This window comes from Dermacentor andersoni, chromosome 6 (assembly GCF_023375885.2).
Source record: "Dermacentor andersoni chromosome 6, qqDerAnde1_hic_scaffold, whole genome shotgun sequence".
Lineage (NCBI taxonomy): Eukaryota > Metazoa > Arthropoda > Arachnida > Ixodida > Ixodidae > Dermacentor > Dermacentor andersoni.
In genome coordinates, this window is record NC_092819.1 from 70,310,475 (window position 1) to 70,325,670 (window position 15,196).

Sequence of the window (15,196 nt, forward strand, 5' to 3'; positions counted from 1 at the left end):
ATTAAATTTTCACAAAAAGCAGTGTGCTACAGCTAACTCAGCTCCCTGTAGATTGCAAAGTGCCGATATCTATTCAAACAGCATGTAAAGTTACTAGAAGTATGCAAGATTATTAGGCAAGCAGGCAGGTCTGCCTACTAATCTTGCATGCTTCTCATGTACTGTGAAAAAAAATTATTGAGAATACTTGAATAATTTTTTCTCACAATAGCATGAGAATAAGCTTGTACACTTATAATTGTCCTATACAAATGAAATTTTGCATACATACCCTTAAAGATAATCAGAATACTGATATCTAATTGAAATTGCCATCTGTAAAAATTATTTAAAGTGGCCTAATATTTTTTGCATAGTTCCAGTAATTGTACAAGTTGTTTGGATAGGTATCGCCACTTTGCGGTATACAACTAGCTAAATAAGATACAGCATGAAACTATTTGCGAAACTTTATACACAAGAAAGTGCCCATGAAAATATTTTGCCACTATGTAGGACATAACTAAAAAAACAACAGCTATAGAAAAACCAATGACAATTCAAATCTACATAAAATTCCCTATGAATGGCGCTATATTCAAGTCTCTAGTACAAATAATAAAAAAAGTTGTTCCGAGAAGCATTTCCCCTTAATAAGTGGGTGTCACTGTTTCTACAAAATGGTTAGAAAATGCCTTCAGGCATACCATAGGGATTATATATAGCACATGCACGCATCTGCCTAAAAAGCCCCACGCCCTGCTTGTATTCCTTAGTCATTTTTCTGCATTCTGTTGTATGTCACCGTTCGGTTCCCTTAACACTGAGGGCGCAAAACCAAAAACCAGCCTATTAATACACTGAATTTTTAGCCTGTAAAGGGGTTATGTGCCAATGGGGGCAGCCAACTCTAGTGTGAGAATAAACAAATATTTGTTCTCACATTATTGAAACCAGTCAAAATATGATCTCACAAATTTGGAAATGAATGCACAAAGAACCTTGCTGATTGTCACATTAGTGTCCCGAACAAGAGCTTTTGATGTTTATAATTCCCAGTTTAATGCAGAGCCCTTTAGTAAATGGGCTCTGACCTAGAATACTCAGTGTAGGAGACTAACCCAGACCTGGAAGCCAATATTTAAACCTGAAATAAAGACATTCATTCCCTGATCACATCGCGCTGCTACGTCATCAGAAGAAGCATGCATGCATGGACATATAGTCTGTAAAATTATTTTTACATGATCTGTAGCGTTACTTTTGCTCTAACAAATTCTGAAAATTAGGAAATACATCTGCTATTTAAAGCAGTGCTGTAAACCTGTGTGTTTGAGAAATGCAATACTCAAAATGTGTAATACAATCAATGTGTGAATGAAACTTATGCTGCCTTTGACACTCGTCAGTGTCGCAAATAAGCACTGAGAAATGCCAAGGGTATCAAAGCTTTCATGTCTCAAACCTTGTATGTGAGTAGCACTAGTATCTTTGCAGTGAAAGGAAGTCACATTATTTCCAGACTTATGACGGGAATCCATGTTTCTCTAGTTTAATATTTTCTTTCTTGTGCTCCTATATCCTTGAGTTTTTCAATAACGGGAGCTTGAATTAAGTACTCTTTATTGCTCTTAAATTCATCCTGCACCAGAGCCCGTGTTTACATTTCTTGAACACATTGCAGTGCTGTAGATTTTCAAAGGAAGAAAAAATGCCGTAAGGTTGCATTTTACCCTTTTGTACAACAAGAATTAACCTATCAATTACGTCCACAAGTACAAAAGAACTACGAGAAACGGGGCATAAAGACAGGAATATCTTATAATAGCAGGAGTTGATGGTGAGAATTTTAAGAGAAAGGAACTATTAAAAACTAGGTACTAAAGACACATATGAATTATAATAACAGAAGTATTTGCAAAGAATTTGAAGAAACAAATAGAATGTCTGTTCAAATCACTCCACCCCAACATTCATCCATGGTTCGATAAGTGACCACAGCTGGTGATGCTGTTTCGATAGATGGGAGCTGAGGTACAGCTGTGAAGTAGATGGAACATGTAGAGGGGTCACCAAGTGTTGCGCGTTGGTTGTGCCGCAGGTTGCCTTGGTCTCTGGACTCACTCGACACTGATGCGTTGAGCCTGGTTACATGTCGTTCGCAAGAGGCCTGGCCCGAGTGTGTGGCATGGCTTGGGTCAAATTTCGAGGAAACCTGAAAAACACAGATCCATATATATAAGCACCAAACTATTCTGCACCATAGGGCAAATCTGAAGTTTACCATCTGCACATAGCAGATGGATGAAAACAGACACAAGTCACCAGACTCAAAGTATATAAAAGTTCAAAAGTGTAAATGAATGTGAAGGGCTGCTTATAGGATGGAATCCTTGATTTTGTCTTTTGTGGATCAATAATAGTATCTTAACATAAAGTCAAGTGTACATCACCCTCCCTATTTCTTTTTGAAAACTGGGGGCCCTTCAATATAGAACAAATCTCAATTTAACGCAATAATTAAAGAAAACTAAATTTTACTGGCGTAAACACTATGTCAAATTTTGTGTAACGCACCAAACTATGCATCATAAAATGGTATAGCCAAAAAATTGGTTCCTTCATTAAGAGGGCCAAATCTTTAACGACAATGAAGAGAGGCCTTATACCAAAAACTTAACTGCTTATTAGCCACTGCTCAGTTTATTATGGCTGATTAAAAATGGACGAAATGGCTTATTAACTTTATTTTCACAGAAGTGACCTACAGCAAAAGCTGCAAATTTATGTAATCCACGTGTTTAGGACTTGTGCTGTGCGCAAGAACTAGCTTCAGAAAGATACATTATGCAGCAGTGCAGAGAGAGGAGGATGGACTTGGAATAGAAGTCAGTTTTGGTGTACGTTTATCAACCTACTTACCATTGATGCAGCCCTAGTAAATTTATGCCAAATACCGTGAATGAGAGTACATTGTATTGTTTTTAAATTGGTAAAGCTTTATCAAAGTAGCTTTTATGTTAAGAAAGAAACGAAATTGTACAAGTGGTCTCTTGCAGTTTCAAAATTTCCATCGCGTTTCGTCCAACACACATAGTCTCTTGGCGGATAAGACAAAATGCATGGACTTGAGGATCCCTGCACAGATATCAGGGTGTTCTAAACTGCTTCGAAGTTACTTCTTTCATTGCTGAGTGGCTACAAGCCACTTCACTCAAAAAGACGCCGCCTAATTACAGGTATTTACCTGAATCTTTCCGTCGGCTGTCAGTTTGTTTGGCATCATCACTAAGGCTGCCAACTCTTTAGTGGACGTAGTCGGGACATGGTGGTGGCAGGATGCAGTGGCAGAAGCCGCCAAAGGCTCCCAACTCCCCAGTGGACATAGTCAGGACAGGGTGGTGGTAGGACGCAGGGGTACGAGCCGCCAGAGTGTACCTGCAACAAATTTGCACAAATGTTCTTAGTCCTACCATGTCACGATTTACAATAAAAATTGAGTTGTCTGTGTAACATGTTACCAATACAAATAAAGGCAAACAGTCGGGTCCTACGACACAACTAGAACTCCGGCAAAAAAGAAACGGTACTTATGTTCACTAAAATCCAAACAATTAAAAAAATGTGCCACCGATTTGTACATGGAAGCGCGGTTGAAACCTGAGCTCATACAATCAAGTGATCTGCTAGTCAACTGCAAGCCTGCCACCTTAAAATGTCATTGTAAATTTTTTTCACGCATTATTTTAAGCTGCATTAATAAAAGTTCGAAATCTCTCAACCAAGCTAATTCAATTAACGAATTCCAGTGGTCGTTAATGCAACAAAGTGCAAGCTCAGAATGAAGCTGGCCAAACTGGGCCGTGAAAAATAACAATGTGGTTCTCTACATCTTGTTTTTCTGGCTTCCACTCTAGCATTGGAATATAGAAGAATTCTGACATTCCTGATAATTCACCCTGCTAATTTTTATTGCATAATACTTCAGCAAGAGCAATAAAGCTTTCTTTTAACCGTAAATAGTGATAGAGCAAGGAAATTCACTGGAGCCAGCGTTTTGAGAAGAAAAATCTCCTTCTCTTTGTCAGAACATTGGCTCCAGCGATGGTCCTTCATCTACGGCTCTTCATAATTTCGAATTTAAAAAAGAATTGCGGGGTTTTACGTGCCAAAACAACTTTCTGATTACGAGGCACGCCGTAGTAGGGGACCCCGGAAATTTCGACCACCTGGGGTTCTTCAACGTGCACCTAAATCTAAGTACACGAGTGTTTTCGCATTTAGCCCCCATCGAAATGCGGCCGCCGTAGCTGGTATTCGATCCCGCGACCTCGTGCTCAGCAGCCTAACGCCATAGCCACTGAGCAACCACGGCGGGTGATTTCAAATCTCTGCCTTCCTGTGTACCTCTGTACTTTCAATGTTATGTCTATGAAATTGGAATAACGGATCATTAGTAAATGTAGCTGATGAGGAACTTGGGCTTGTTGGTAGATAACGACAGAGCAACTGCACAACATAGAGATACAGACAAAGGAGGCTTGTGTGTGTTGTATCCTCCAGCCATGTCTCCCCTTTGAGCAATTACTCTGTCTGAATCTAAAACCACTGCCCTTTGCACAATAATACTAAAATGCATAAAGACAGGAAAGTGGACACAAAAATTACAACAAACAGCATCATATGCTAATGAGACATGTGAAAGTGCCTGCTACGATTTGTCTCACCCATAAAGTGCTGGATAAGATGGCGATTTCTGGTTGTTGCCATTTCTTCAATACCTAAAATAAAAGACATTTCAAAATTATAAAAATACACAGGACAACAGCAGTAGCCGAGCACATAACGCATTGTTTAGTACAAGAAGGTAAACTAATCTCTGATACACGACAGACGAAATTTCCTTTATTAAGTTAGTAGAAAAATACACCACACTTCATTTCATTCAATGCTCTCAGCGTTTCTTGGTACAAGAAACAGGTATTTCTGCATGGAAGCAGTAAAATAATAAATAGCCTTCTACTTTTAGAAAATATGCTGCAGCGACTAAGCCAACTAGAGCTGTATATACCTAAAATTGTGGTATGCACAGTACAATAGCCAAGACAGGAAAAACTTGGGTTCATATGCAGCCCACTGGAAGGTATAACTTTGCAATGAACTCATTTCTGCTTGGCAAATATACGCACTAACATAAAACTACAAATAAAAGGACCTTTTTTTTTTATAAAACACCGCACTCAATATAGAAAATCCAGTAGTAATATTACAAATTCATCACATAACACACGCAAGCTTTGTAAGCCTTACTATAGACTTACTATATAAATGTTGCAGCAAATTCATGCTTTTAAATATTTACAACAGTGAAAATAAAGATTACGTAAAAATAATACATTACATATAGGCTTAGATTGTGAGCTAATGTGTTTTCTACTTACAGTCAAATGCACATAAAATGTGTTCTGTTTCAGCGCTTTTAAAGCACTGTCTGTTCGTTTGCGCATGCAGCAGCTTTACCGCTCTGAAAATATCTGTGCTGCCACATCGCCTGACACTGCCAACAGCGTTGTAGCGCTTTATATTATTCGCGGTAATATACCTAAAGCGCAAGTAAATCTTCAGAATACACAAGCTGTCTTTTCGACTATACCAGTCTTCGCCAGCGAAAGTCACACTGGTGCTAGTATTGTATCTACACTTCAAGTTACGCAGTACTTGATATTCTACGGATTTTTCGATGCGACAGGCCACTCGTCACTAGAGTCGTTAAGAACGGTGTTTCTCCTGGCAGTACAGCTTTGCAATAACTTAAGATGCTCTCCTGAGGCTTCCGTCTGCCAGTAGTATTTTCGCATACATACGCGCACGCATGCCTAAGAAACGTCTGTGAAATGCCAAGAGAAACGTAGCGCAAAATGTAGCTATACCGGAAGGGCCGAGTATGCGCCGTTTGTAAACTCGGAACAAAAGCTCATCTGCTTACCTGAAACGTTAAGAGAAATATGGCACAGGTCACTCCTCACTGGTAGTCTTTCGTATGCATCTGGCCGTCTCTGTGCGTTGCGATCACTCATGTCACAGTGAAAGACGCAGTGCAAACCGCAACACTTCGGGCGCTTGTGACGGTCGGGCGAGATGCACTTGCTCGATGTCGGCAAAGACGAAATCGGCGACACGCTGCTGCTGGCGGCGGTCCCCCTCGTCGCAATCATATAGCACCCAAAGAAGTTGCCACCGTAACTTGCCGCAACGCCTGGTTGCAGTCGCGCCTAACGCAGCGCTTTCAGAACCACTCAACAACAACGCACTCGCGCATGATGAAACGCAACTGCGAAATGGCGTCATGCTATGGACGGCTTCGGCTTTGGATAATTTTGTACGCGCACAACTGCGGATAACCTTAGTTTCTGTTTCCTTTCCTTGCGTTGAAATAAAAACTGTTTTGCTCACTGATAATATTGCGTCTCGTAAGTGATGTTCATGGAATGAAACAGCCATGAATTTAACATGCGTCTTGAAATACCTGCTACGTTCACTTCGCAGAAGCAAAATTTGCTCGTCCGAGTGTGGTTGCGTTTGAAATATCTATCGTTGGGCTGTCGGAGCGTACTCGAAGTGTGAAGACGCGATGCAATGGTCCTTAATTTGCTTAGCTGTAACGGTGTGGTGGCGCTTGATTTCTGTCGAGTGCAGTTTGCTCTGATGTAAGGTAGAACTACAAAGCTGCCCATGTTACTGCCGGAGCGTGCTCGAAGTGTGAAGACGCGGCGTAATTGTCCTTAATTTGCTTAGCTGTAACGGTGCGGCTGCCCTTGATTTCTGTCGAGTGCAGTTTGCTCTGATGTAAGGTAGAAGTACAAAGCCGCCCATGGTAGTGAATGATGTAGTGCTCTTGAAGCTGCCAGAACTATGATATTTCCTCCACAAGTTCTTGCGACTGTGTGCCGCTGTCACCAAATGCGAGCGTAGTCATTTGGCGAAGATTTAGCAACACATTTTCTAGAAATATCGTTCACCGCTCTATCACGACATGGAGAATCAGCGTGGTTGGTCCTTGGTAAAATTTTCTATTTATTGCGACTTTTGCGATAGCAATTTTATGGACACAACCGCCGAAATATATATATGTGTTGGTGTTGCAGTGAGCTTACGTATAAAGTCAAGTGCGATAAGCTCCTATCCTGCGCCGTTGGCTGTGCGCGTTAAAGGAAGTCTACGAGGGTGAATCGAGGTGTATAGTGCCTGCATGAGTGCCCCAAGTATCTATATGTGGTCACGTGATAAAACGTGCGCAAGCCGGGGAAAGGAGGCGCTGGTTGAGCCCGCTTCTCCTCTGGCCATTGCTCTAGCCCGGTCTGGCGCCACTCTCGCTTTGTCTTGGAGATAATTTCTGATGGGTGCAAAGCTGGGGGGGAGGGGGGGGGGGGCGAGGGCGCTTAGATAGCGCCATTTCAAGTTTCGGAGACGCTTTGAAGGACGAGGCAGCAGAAGCGTTGTGTCCGCTCTGTTTTGCTCCCTTCAACACGCCGACGCTGTGACAACGAGTGTTCGCGGTCATTGAGTGAGATCTGTTCATGTTTGCACATGCGCGCGATACCCGTGCTCGCTAATATAAGCAGTAAGCGAATGTTTGCTGCAGTTTATTCAGGCGATGAAACTACCCTTGGTTCGTGCGTTCGTGCAATGGTTCATGCAGCATTGGGGGGAAACTGCTACATTTTTATTTTTATATTTCTAGGGGGGTTCAAAAGCAGTGCTGCGTACGGTAATGTGTGTTTGCGGTCGCGGAACGCAACGCACTGCGGTAGCCCGGCTTTGGTGTTGCGCTGCTGAGCTCGAGGTCACGGGTCCCATCACAACCGGTGCAGTCGCATTTCAATGGGGGCAGAATGCGAAAACGCGCGTATACTGTGCATTCCGTGCACGGGAAATAAGCCGAGCTGCTGAAAATAAATCTGCAGTTTTCCATTACCGTGCGCCTCATAACAAGATCTTCATTTTGGAACCTAAATCCTCAAAATTTAATTTTACGTAGTGGAATTACATGTACAATCGACACTGTTGAGTGCGCCTAATGAATTGTTATCTCGTTGCTGTGCTCTCTTTAGTAGCTAATGCTTTTTTTAGATTTACTTATTGTCAGAATCCAGTGTGACAAAGCCGGGTCTTCCTTAGCATAGCAAACCAGCTGTCGCTTAAGCGTGTGAGATATTAACAAACATGGTCAAGAAAAATCGATATTTAGAGTTCGTTGTAATTGAAGAACATGACAAAGACGAAAGAATGATACACTGCCTTACAACCAGGACAGGAACACGAGGGCCTGCTTAAAACAGAAGACGTTGTCTGGTATTTTTTCTCCTGTAGTATAATCTTTCTCTCGCCAGACTCATCTCGAATATCAAAGGAGTCGCGATCTTCCACGACGACTCTTCGCGTGCTATTGAGAGTCAAACGACCCATACACCAATGTTGACTCTTGTTTTGTGACTCTACCCGTGCAAAAATGGGTCTTCGGAAGAAAAATGAGAGTCAAGTTGCCGTGACTCACTTTTTACTCTCTTTTTTCTTAGAGTGTTGAATTTCACAGAATTCAGGTATCCAATGATGACGATCTGTTAAGCAAAGTGAATTCTGTGGCCGACGTGATCGGTGTGTCCAGGCTTGAAGATACAGACATTGATGCTATTCACAGATTACCGTCCAAACTTGAGAAACGTCCCGGAATTATTGTCAGATACGCAAGGCAAGCAGTGAGGGATGTGTGGTTTGAAAAAAGGCATAAATTGAAGGAGAGAAAATGTAGCGCTTCCATTCTAGACACCTTGACAAACCATAACCGTCAATTGCTACAACAAACAAAATACTGGGCTAAGCAAAATACGCACCACTATGTCTGGCACAGAAATGGTAAAATTTTGATGCGTAAAGCCAACGGTGATTCAGTGATTGTAGTGCGCCGTGCACGTGATCTTCTTACATAATTCTCCCTATTACATCTATTCCATGTGTCTGAAAGTTATTTTTGATGTTTGCCATGGCTAATCGCAGTTACCTTCTTCCTGATGAGGTGAGCACAGTTGTAGCAAGTTATAACAAAACTGCACTAGAATGTCTTCACTTAAACACCCGTTCACTGTGTAACAAGAAAACCGAAGTTGACGCCTTTATCTATACTTTTCCTTTTGGTTTGATGTCGTCATGTTGACGGAAACTTGGTGTAAAGACGGTCAAAATAACTACACGTTCTCCTCTTATCAGTCGTTTTCGTTAAATGGATCCACGCGTCGTGGTGGTGGTGTTGTGTTGCTGATAAAGCCAGGTGTCAATTGTGAACTGCTTGATTCGTTTTGCGCTGTTTGCAATGACCTTGAAATACTCTCAGCACGTGTGAACAAACACGTATTTTCTGTTTGCTATCGGCCTTCTGATGGAAATGCTCCGAACTTCTTTCACTTTTATGAGCAATTCCTGCATTTCATTTCTAACAATGGTTACTATGTGATTTCGGGCGGTGATTTTATTATTGATATGCTGCCAAATACTAATCTGCAAAAAGCAATGGAAAAGCTCATTACCTGAAATGGGTGTGAGAATACAATTGCATTACCCACAAGAGTAACAAAAGACTGTGAAACATTACTTGACCTTTTCAAAACAAACACTGACAAAACGAACATCACAACGGCAGTTGTATCATCCGATCTTAGTGATCGCCTTCCGATAATTCTCATGATACAGAAACAAAATATGAAAGCCCGTAAAATGCGACAGCGCGTTGTTCGTCAACCCATTACGAAGGCTGGTCTAGGTAGCTTTAGAAACGAATTACTGCAGCCTGACTTTAAATGGCTTCTGGAAATAGAAGATGCTGATGACACATACAACAGGTTTATTAATAAGATAACGGGGATTTATAAGAAAAATTTCCAGCTGAGAACGTTTACCCTGGGTAGAAATATTCGTAAGCCCTGGATTACACGCGCACTGCACAGCAAAATTAACTACAAGAACTCGCTTTACCATAGTTTTGGTAAAACAAAAGATCTGAATCTTCTCAAGAAATATAAAACATATCGAAATAAGCTAAACAAAGAGATTAGAACGAGCAGATCTCGTTACCTTTACTCTGAATTTGAGAGTTGTTTATAAAGAAGTGATCAACTGTGGAAAAAATTAAATATCTTTATGAGGCCTAGGAAATCGACACCATGTATCTAGCAATTGTCATTGGATGGCAGGGAAGTAAGCGGCAACACACTTGCATATTCCTTTAATGATCACTTCCTTCAGTATTCTGATTGTGGAGTACTTAATGAGTTCATCGACTTCATGCCTGCTCACAACCAACGTGGCGCTTTTCTCAGTCCAGTAACCGGATCCGAGGTGATGTTAGTTTTTTCCTCTCTTAAAAATAGTCCGAGCTGTGACGCTCAACTTATGCAAATTCGTCCAATTAAATATATTCTTGACATTCTGTGTCCCTATATAACTAACATTTTTACCATCTGCTTGTCGAGCGGCTCATTTCCGAAAAGAATGCAAATTGCAAAAGTGCCTCATAAGATATAAAGGGTGATGCGAATGACATAGGTAATTATCGACCAATTTAAGTACTACCCATATTCTCTAAGGGATTAGAAAAAGTTATTCTTATTCGAATGTCCAGCTTCCTTGATAAACACAATTTAATCTCACCTGCAGAGTTTGGATTCAGCAAAAACAAATCTATGGCAATGGCGTTACTTGAACAGAAAGAATTTATTTGATCACATTTTGAAAAACAAATGTTAGTACTGGGTATTTATGTGGATTTCTCTAAAACCTATTACTGCTTCATCACTGTACACTACTTAAAAAACTTGAAATACATGGAATCCGCGGTAATTTCCTGCAACTAATTCAGTCATACCTTAGTCACCGGTAACAGTTTGTAAAAAATGAATCATATCAATCTGACTTAAAATCTATTATTAGAGGTGTTCCGCAAGGGAGCATTCTGGGTCCACTGCTCTTTGATATTTACATCAACGACCTTACAAATATCTGTACAAAATTAAAATATATTTTATATGCGGATGACGCCAGTATTTCTATAACAGCTCCCGATTATAATCAACTGGTAAGTGCAGCAAACTCCCTCCTTATAAACCTGAAAAAATGGTCAATAGCAAACCAGTTGAAAAGAAATGTTAATAAAACAAAAGGTGTTATATTTAGGCCGAAATCAAAGCAATTCAACGCTCCAGTAAACTTAACGTATGGGCGCGAACCACTAAAAATAACTGATAACATTAATATCCTTGGCGTAAGTTTTTCCAATAATATGCTTTGGGATAACCACATTGACACTATTTTGACGAAGTTAACTCGTGTAGTTGGCGTCTTATCTCGCCTAAGAACATACCTACCATTCGAGGTCAAACTTCTTTATAATTCGCTTTTTTACTATCATCTAAATTACTGTTTATTAGTTTGGGGCACCACTACTCAAACTAACTTACAGAAACTTTTTGTCCTCCAGAAAAAATTTGTCAGACTGCTTTATGACTTACCATATAACAGCCATACGCACAGTTTTTTTTCTTCAATAAACAAACATTATACCAGCAAAAGACCTTTATGACTATGAGCTAACACTAGCCTTCAAACGCGAAGTATTTGAAAATAGAACGTCTCTACGCGACTTATCATCACTAAAAGAGAACATTTCCATACACATTACCCGGCAGAAAGAAAAATGGAATGCTATAACCCCTCAGGCTAACTACTCTACAGAAAAACTGTCCTTCACCCTGCCCACTCTCCTGAAAAATTACAACAAACTGCAATACGGCAACACTATGTATATGGTATCTAGTCTTTCTCATTGGATAATTTTTGTGTTCATTTCAAGTGTTCATTTCGGTGCCTATGTATGTTTTCGATGTTCTTTCCTGTAACCTTTTTACTGCGCCTTGTAGAGGGAGCTGCGGGCCCCTGTCAAGCTGCCGTTTGTTCGTGCAGCTTTTACCTGCAGCCTCCTCCATCTTTCTTGATGGGAAATGAACATTATTATTATTATTATTATTATTATTATTATTATTATTATTATTATTATTATTATTATCAGGCCCTCTGAAAGCCTCGCTGTCCTTCGGGCTAGTGTAGCGGTGGGTCAGTCACGTTCTTGATGAAGAAATTGCTTCCAACTGCGTAAACCAAATGGCCGGATTGGCGTCGAACAAGTGCTACAGCCTGTAGAGTCGAAGGACGTCTGCTGGCACAGGTGTGTTGCCGTCACACTCGCCGCGTCTCAGTCGCTGCGTTGATGCTTGCAAAGCCGGCTTGGGCGCCCGGAGTCACTAATTACCTGGAGGCGTCTGAAGAGGGTAGGCCGTGGCGGGAATGTTGATTGTAACCCGCCAGGCAGGGTGTCTGGAGTCTAGGGGCGTGGCAGGAGGATAGTGGGTTCCATTTCCGTGTAGACGTGCGCATGGCGCTCATGTTTTCTATGTGCCCGGGGCGCGCCAGTTGATTGCCGCGCCGCTTACAAATGTATTTCTCGTTACCTGTTATCATTCCGTCTTAGTGTGGGTGGGCTAGGCTGTTGCTTTCGGCTCCGTCCCACCGCTCTGCACCTGACGCAACGTTTTCTGCTATTTAGGTCGGTTAAAACAATACAAAATAAAAGTAAGTCATAACGAGCCGCCACAGAATGATCTGATTTAGTGTTTCTAGGCATTCTGATAAAAAAATAACAAGGTACACTTACACCATCTTTCCTTCGCAGTTGCCGCATTCTTGCGTTCAGTAAAATATCACTACAATCGCAACTTTTTTTCTTGAAAGATAGAAAAAGCGTTTCATAAGATTATATCTACATCTTTCTTGGGCAGGGAAACCCATCACAGTTGCAAACATAGTTGTGCCAAAATCGCCATATTCATTGGGAAAATTATTGTGCATGAATGCTAGCCTGCTTGGTTGTAATACTTCCCGGTGTATAACAATGATGGGGAGTGGTTAAGGGTCTTCGTGGAAAGAACTATGCTTTGCACAACGCAGCTAAGCGCAACCCCAGTTCTTATGTGGCTGGCGAATGGGCCATAGCAGATTACACCTATTCGGTGTCCTTGTTACAAGTATCACGTACGCTGTCAATTCTTTCGCTGCCCATGACATCGAAGTGCGACTAGATTTTCCTAAATATGTTGATCCAAAGCATTGTGGGAATCGATGTAAGCGAAACTTTCTTTGCTGATTGACAATGCTTGGCGGCAATGCTTACGGTACACGCGTGTAAAAAACTTGATTCTATCGGTTTACCCGCCAAAACCACGACCTGATTATGTGGCCTGTCGTAACGGGAGACTCCGGATTAATCCCGAGCACCTCAGGTTGTATAAAGTGCATCAACGTCACAGCAGACAGGCGTTTTTTTTCATTACGTTCCCATCAGAAGGAGTCATCGCAGCCGGGATTTGATCCGGCGACATCGTGCTTTGCAGCCCAACGCCAAACCCACTGAAGAACCCAGGCGGGTGCATCGGTCGGTCGTGAGTAATGGTAAATGCCACCTTGAGCACCACTTGAGTTCAGCTGCAGCTTCATATATCGCGGTGGCGTTTGGAGCTTGCGAAGAGCTGTGCAGACGAGGCTCTGAACAAAAAGACTGCGGTCGTTTTCAGGCTTGAAATGACAAACCCTCACACAATGCAGAGGTTGGAAGACACTGGTGTTAGTTCTTCGTATGTACACTTACCAGAAGTAGCATAGACACAATCAATAAATCTGAAAGACTACGTGCTACTTGGTTAACTAATCAGGCCTAGAAATATATCAATGTAGTACCTGCTGGCAGCACTTAAATTAATAAAGCTGGTTTCACGGAAGGTCAAGTGAAATCTGAATTGGTAACCACGTTTAACGCAGCGTTCGACTTTGATGAAAAGAACAGAGACCACAAGAAAGAAACAGAGGTTGTAAAAAGTGCAGCAGCTCTAAGGCGTAGCTGTTCTTCTCGTTGTTTTTGAGGCATGGAGAGAGATAAGACGAAGAGCTTTCTCATCTCCGCAACTCACTGTAGCTTCCGTGCGTCCTTGTCACTCCAACCCGGAATAGGAAATCTGTGCGCATGTTTAGCAACATTGCTTGCTTAAATAACTTAGTCATAGCTCGACGTATTATGAGACCATGGCGACTACGAAAGAATGTTGCTCTACGCACACCGCCGCTTTTTTCACGTTCTCTTTAGTGAAGCAGATAATTGGATTGAATAGCGTAGAAAAGTAGGGCGCAGGACGCCTTTCAGAAAAACTACGAAGCTCGAATTTCTTGAAATTCTCAATTTTCAATTTTATTGAGGCCAGCACATCGGTCAATGGTGATTACTCGGCAGCTGCGGCATGGTTACCGTTTTGTACAGTGAATATCATACGAAAGATTGCATAACACCCACAACAATGCACTAGCCACACAATAAGCACGGTGATCTGAAGTGCAAGAAACCCAGTTTGGAACTTTTGAGAAGTGCTCGTTATTCTGCAGCGCTTAGCGGTAAATGCGTCTAATCTTTTAAAGAGATCCGCAACAAGGATTCGTTTATTCTGTCCCTGTCTAGCTGTAGCAATAGTGCCTATCTAACTGTCAAACATGTAGGACCTTTGAAGTACTTAGGAAAAGTTTTACATCAATAGTTTGTAAAATCGGTCACAGGGCTCGCTTGCTAAAACCACATGTGGGGAAGACATGTACCAATACCGCTTATACTTTGGCAAACCTATTACCCTTAGTTTCGTAGTGTTGTGTAGTGGACAGAAGCCATTACTCGAGCATACATCTGTGGACAGAGAAATGTGGAGTTCGATAAAAAAAGGGTACCTGAAATACATCTACCGGCTCTCGTTGTAGTTTCATGGGGCCTGGTGGTGTGCCCAACTTGCAAACGGCCGTGCTGAAACATAGAGCTAAGAAAGCGAATACCTGGTATCTCCCCATCGCTGTGGCCTGCGAGCCTTTGTAATTCGAGGATGGCCGCTGTCTATTTATTGGAAGCGGGAGCATGGTTACAGAAACGAAAATAAGGAAAAGAACGTTTGACTCTGCTTGATAGGATTACGAGAGATTGCTTGGTAATGTAGCGCAGCGACGCAGGTCGCACAGCTGGAGTTGACGCTGTGTCAGCTGTCAGATACTAAAGTTTCGCAGTATTACTAAATGAACGCTAGTCTGC

The 15,196-nt window shown here is 41.7% G+C and overlaps 1 protein-coding gene across 1 annotated transcript in view; it reads right to left on the reverse strand.

The window, feature by feature from the left end:
• LOC129382442 (uncharacterized) overlaps positions 1 to 14,967 on the reverse strand; it is a 32,921-nt gene extending 17,954 nt beyond the window's left edge. The window contains exon 1 of the mRNA XM_055066374.1: positions 14,845 to 14,967. Within this exon, the coding sequence (XP_054922349.1) occupies positions 14,845 to 14,961 (117 nt within the window). The 5' untranslated portion in view covers positions 14,962 to 14,967. The remainder of the gene's footprint in view (positions 1 to 14,844) is intronic.
• Between the last annotated feature and the right edge of the window lie 229 nt (positions 14,968 to 15,196).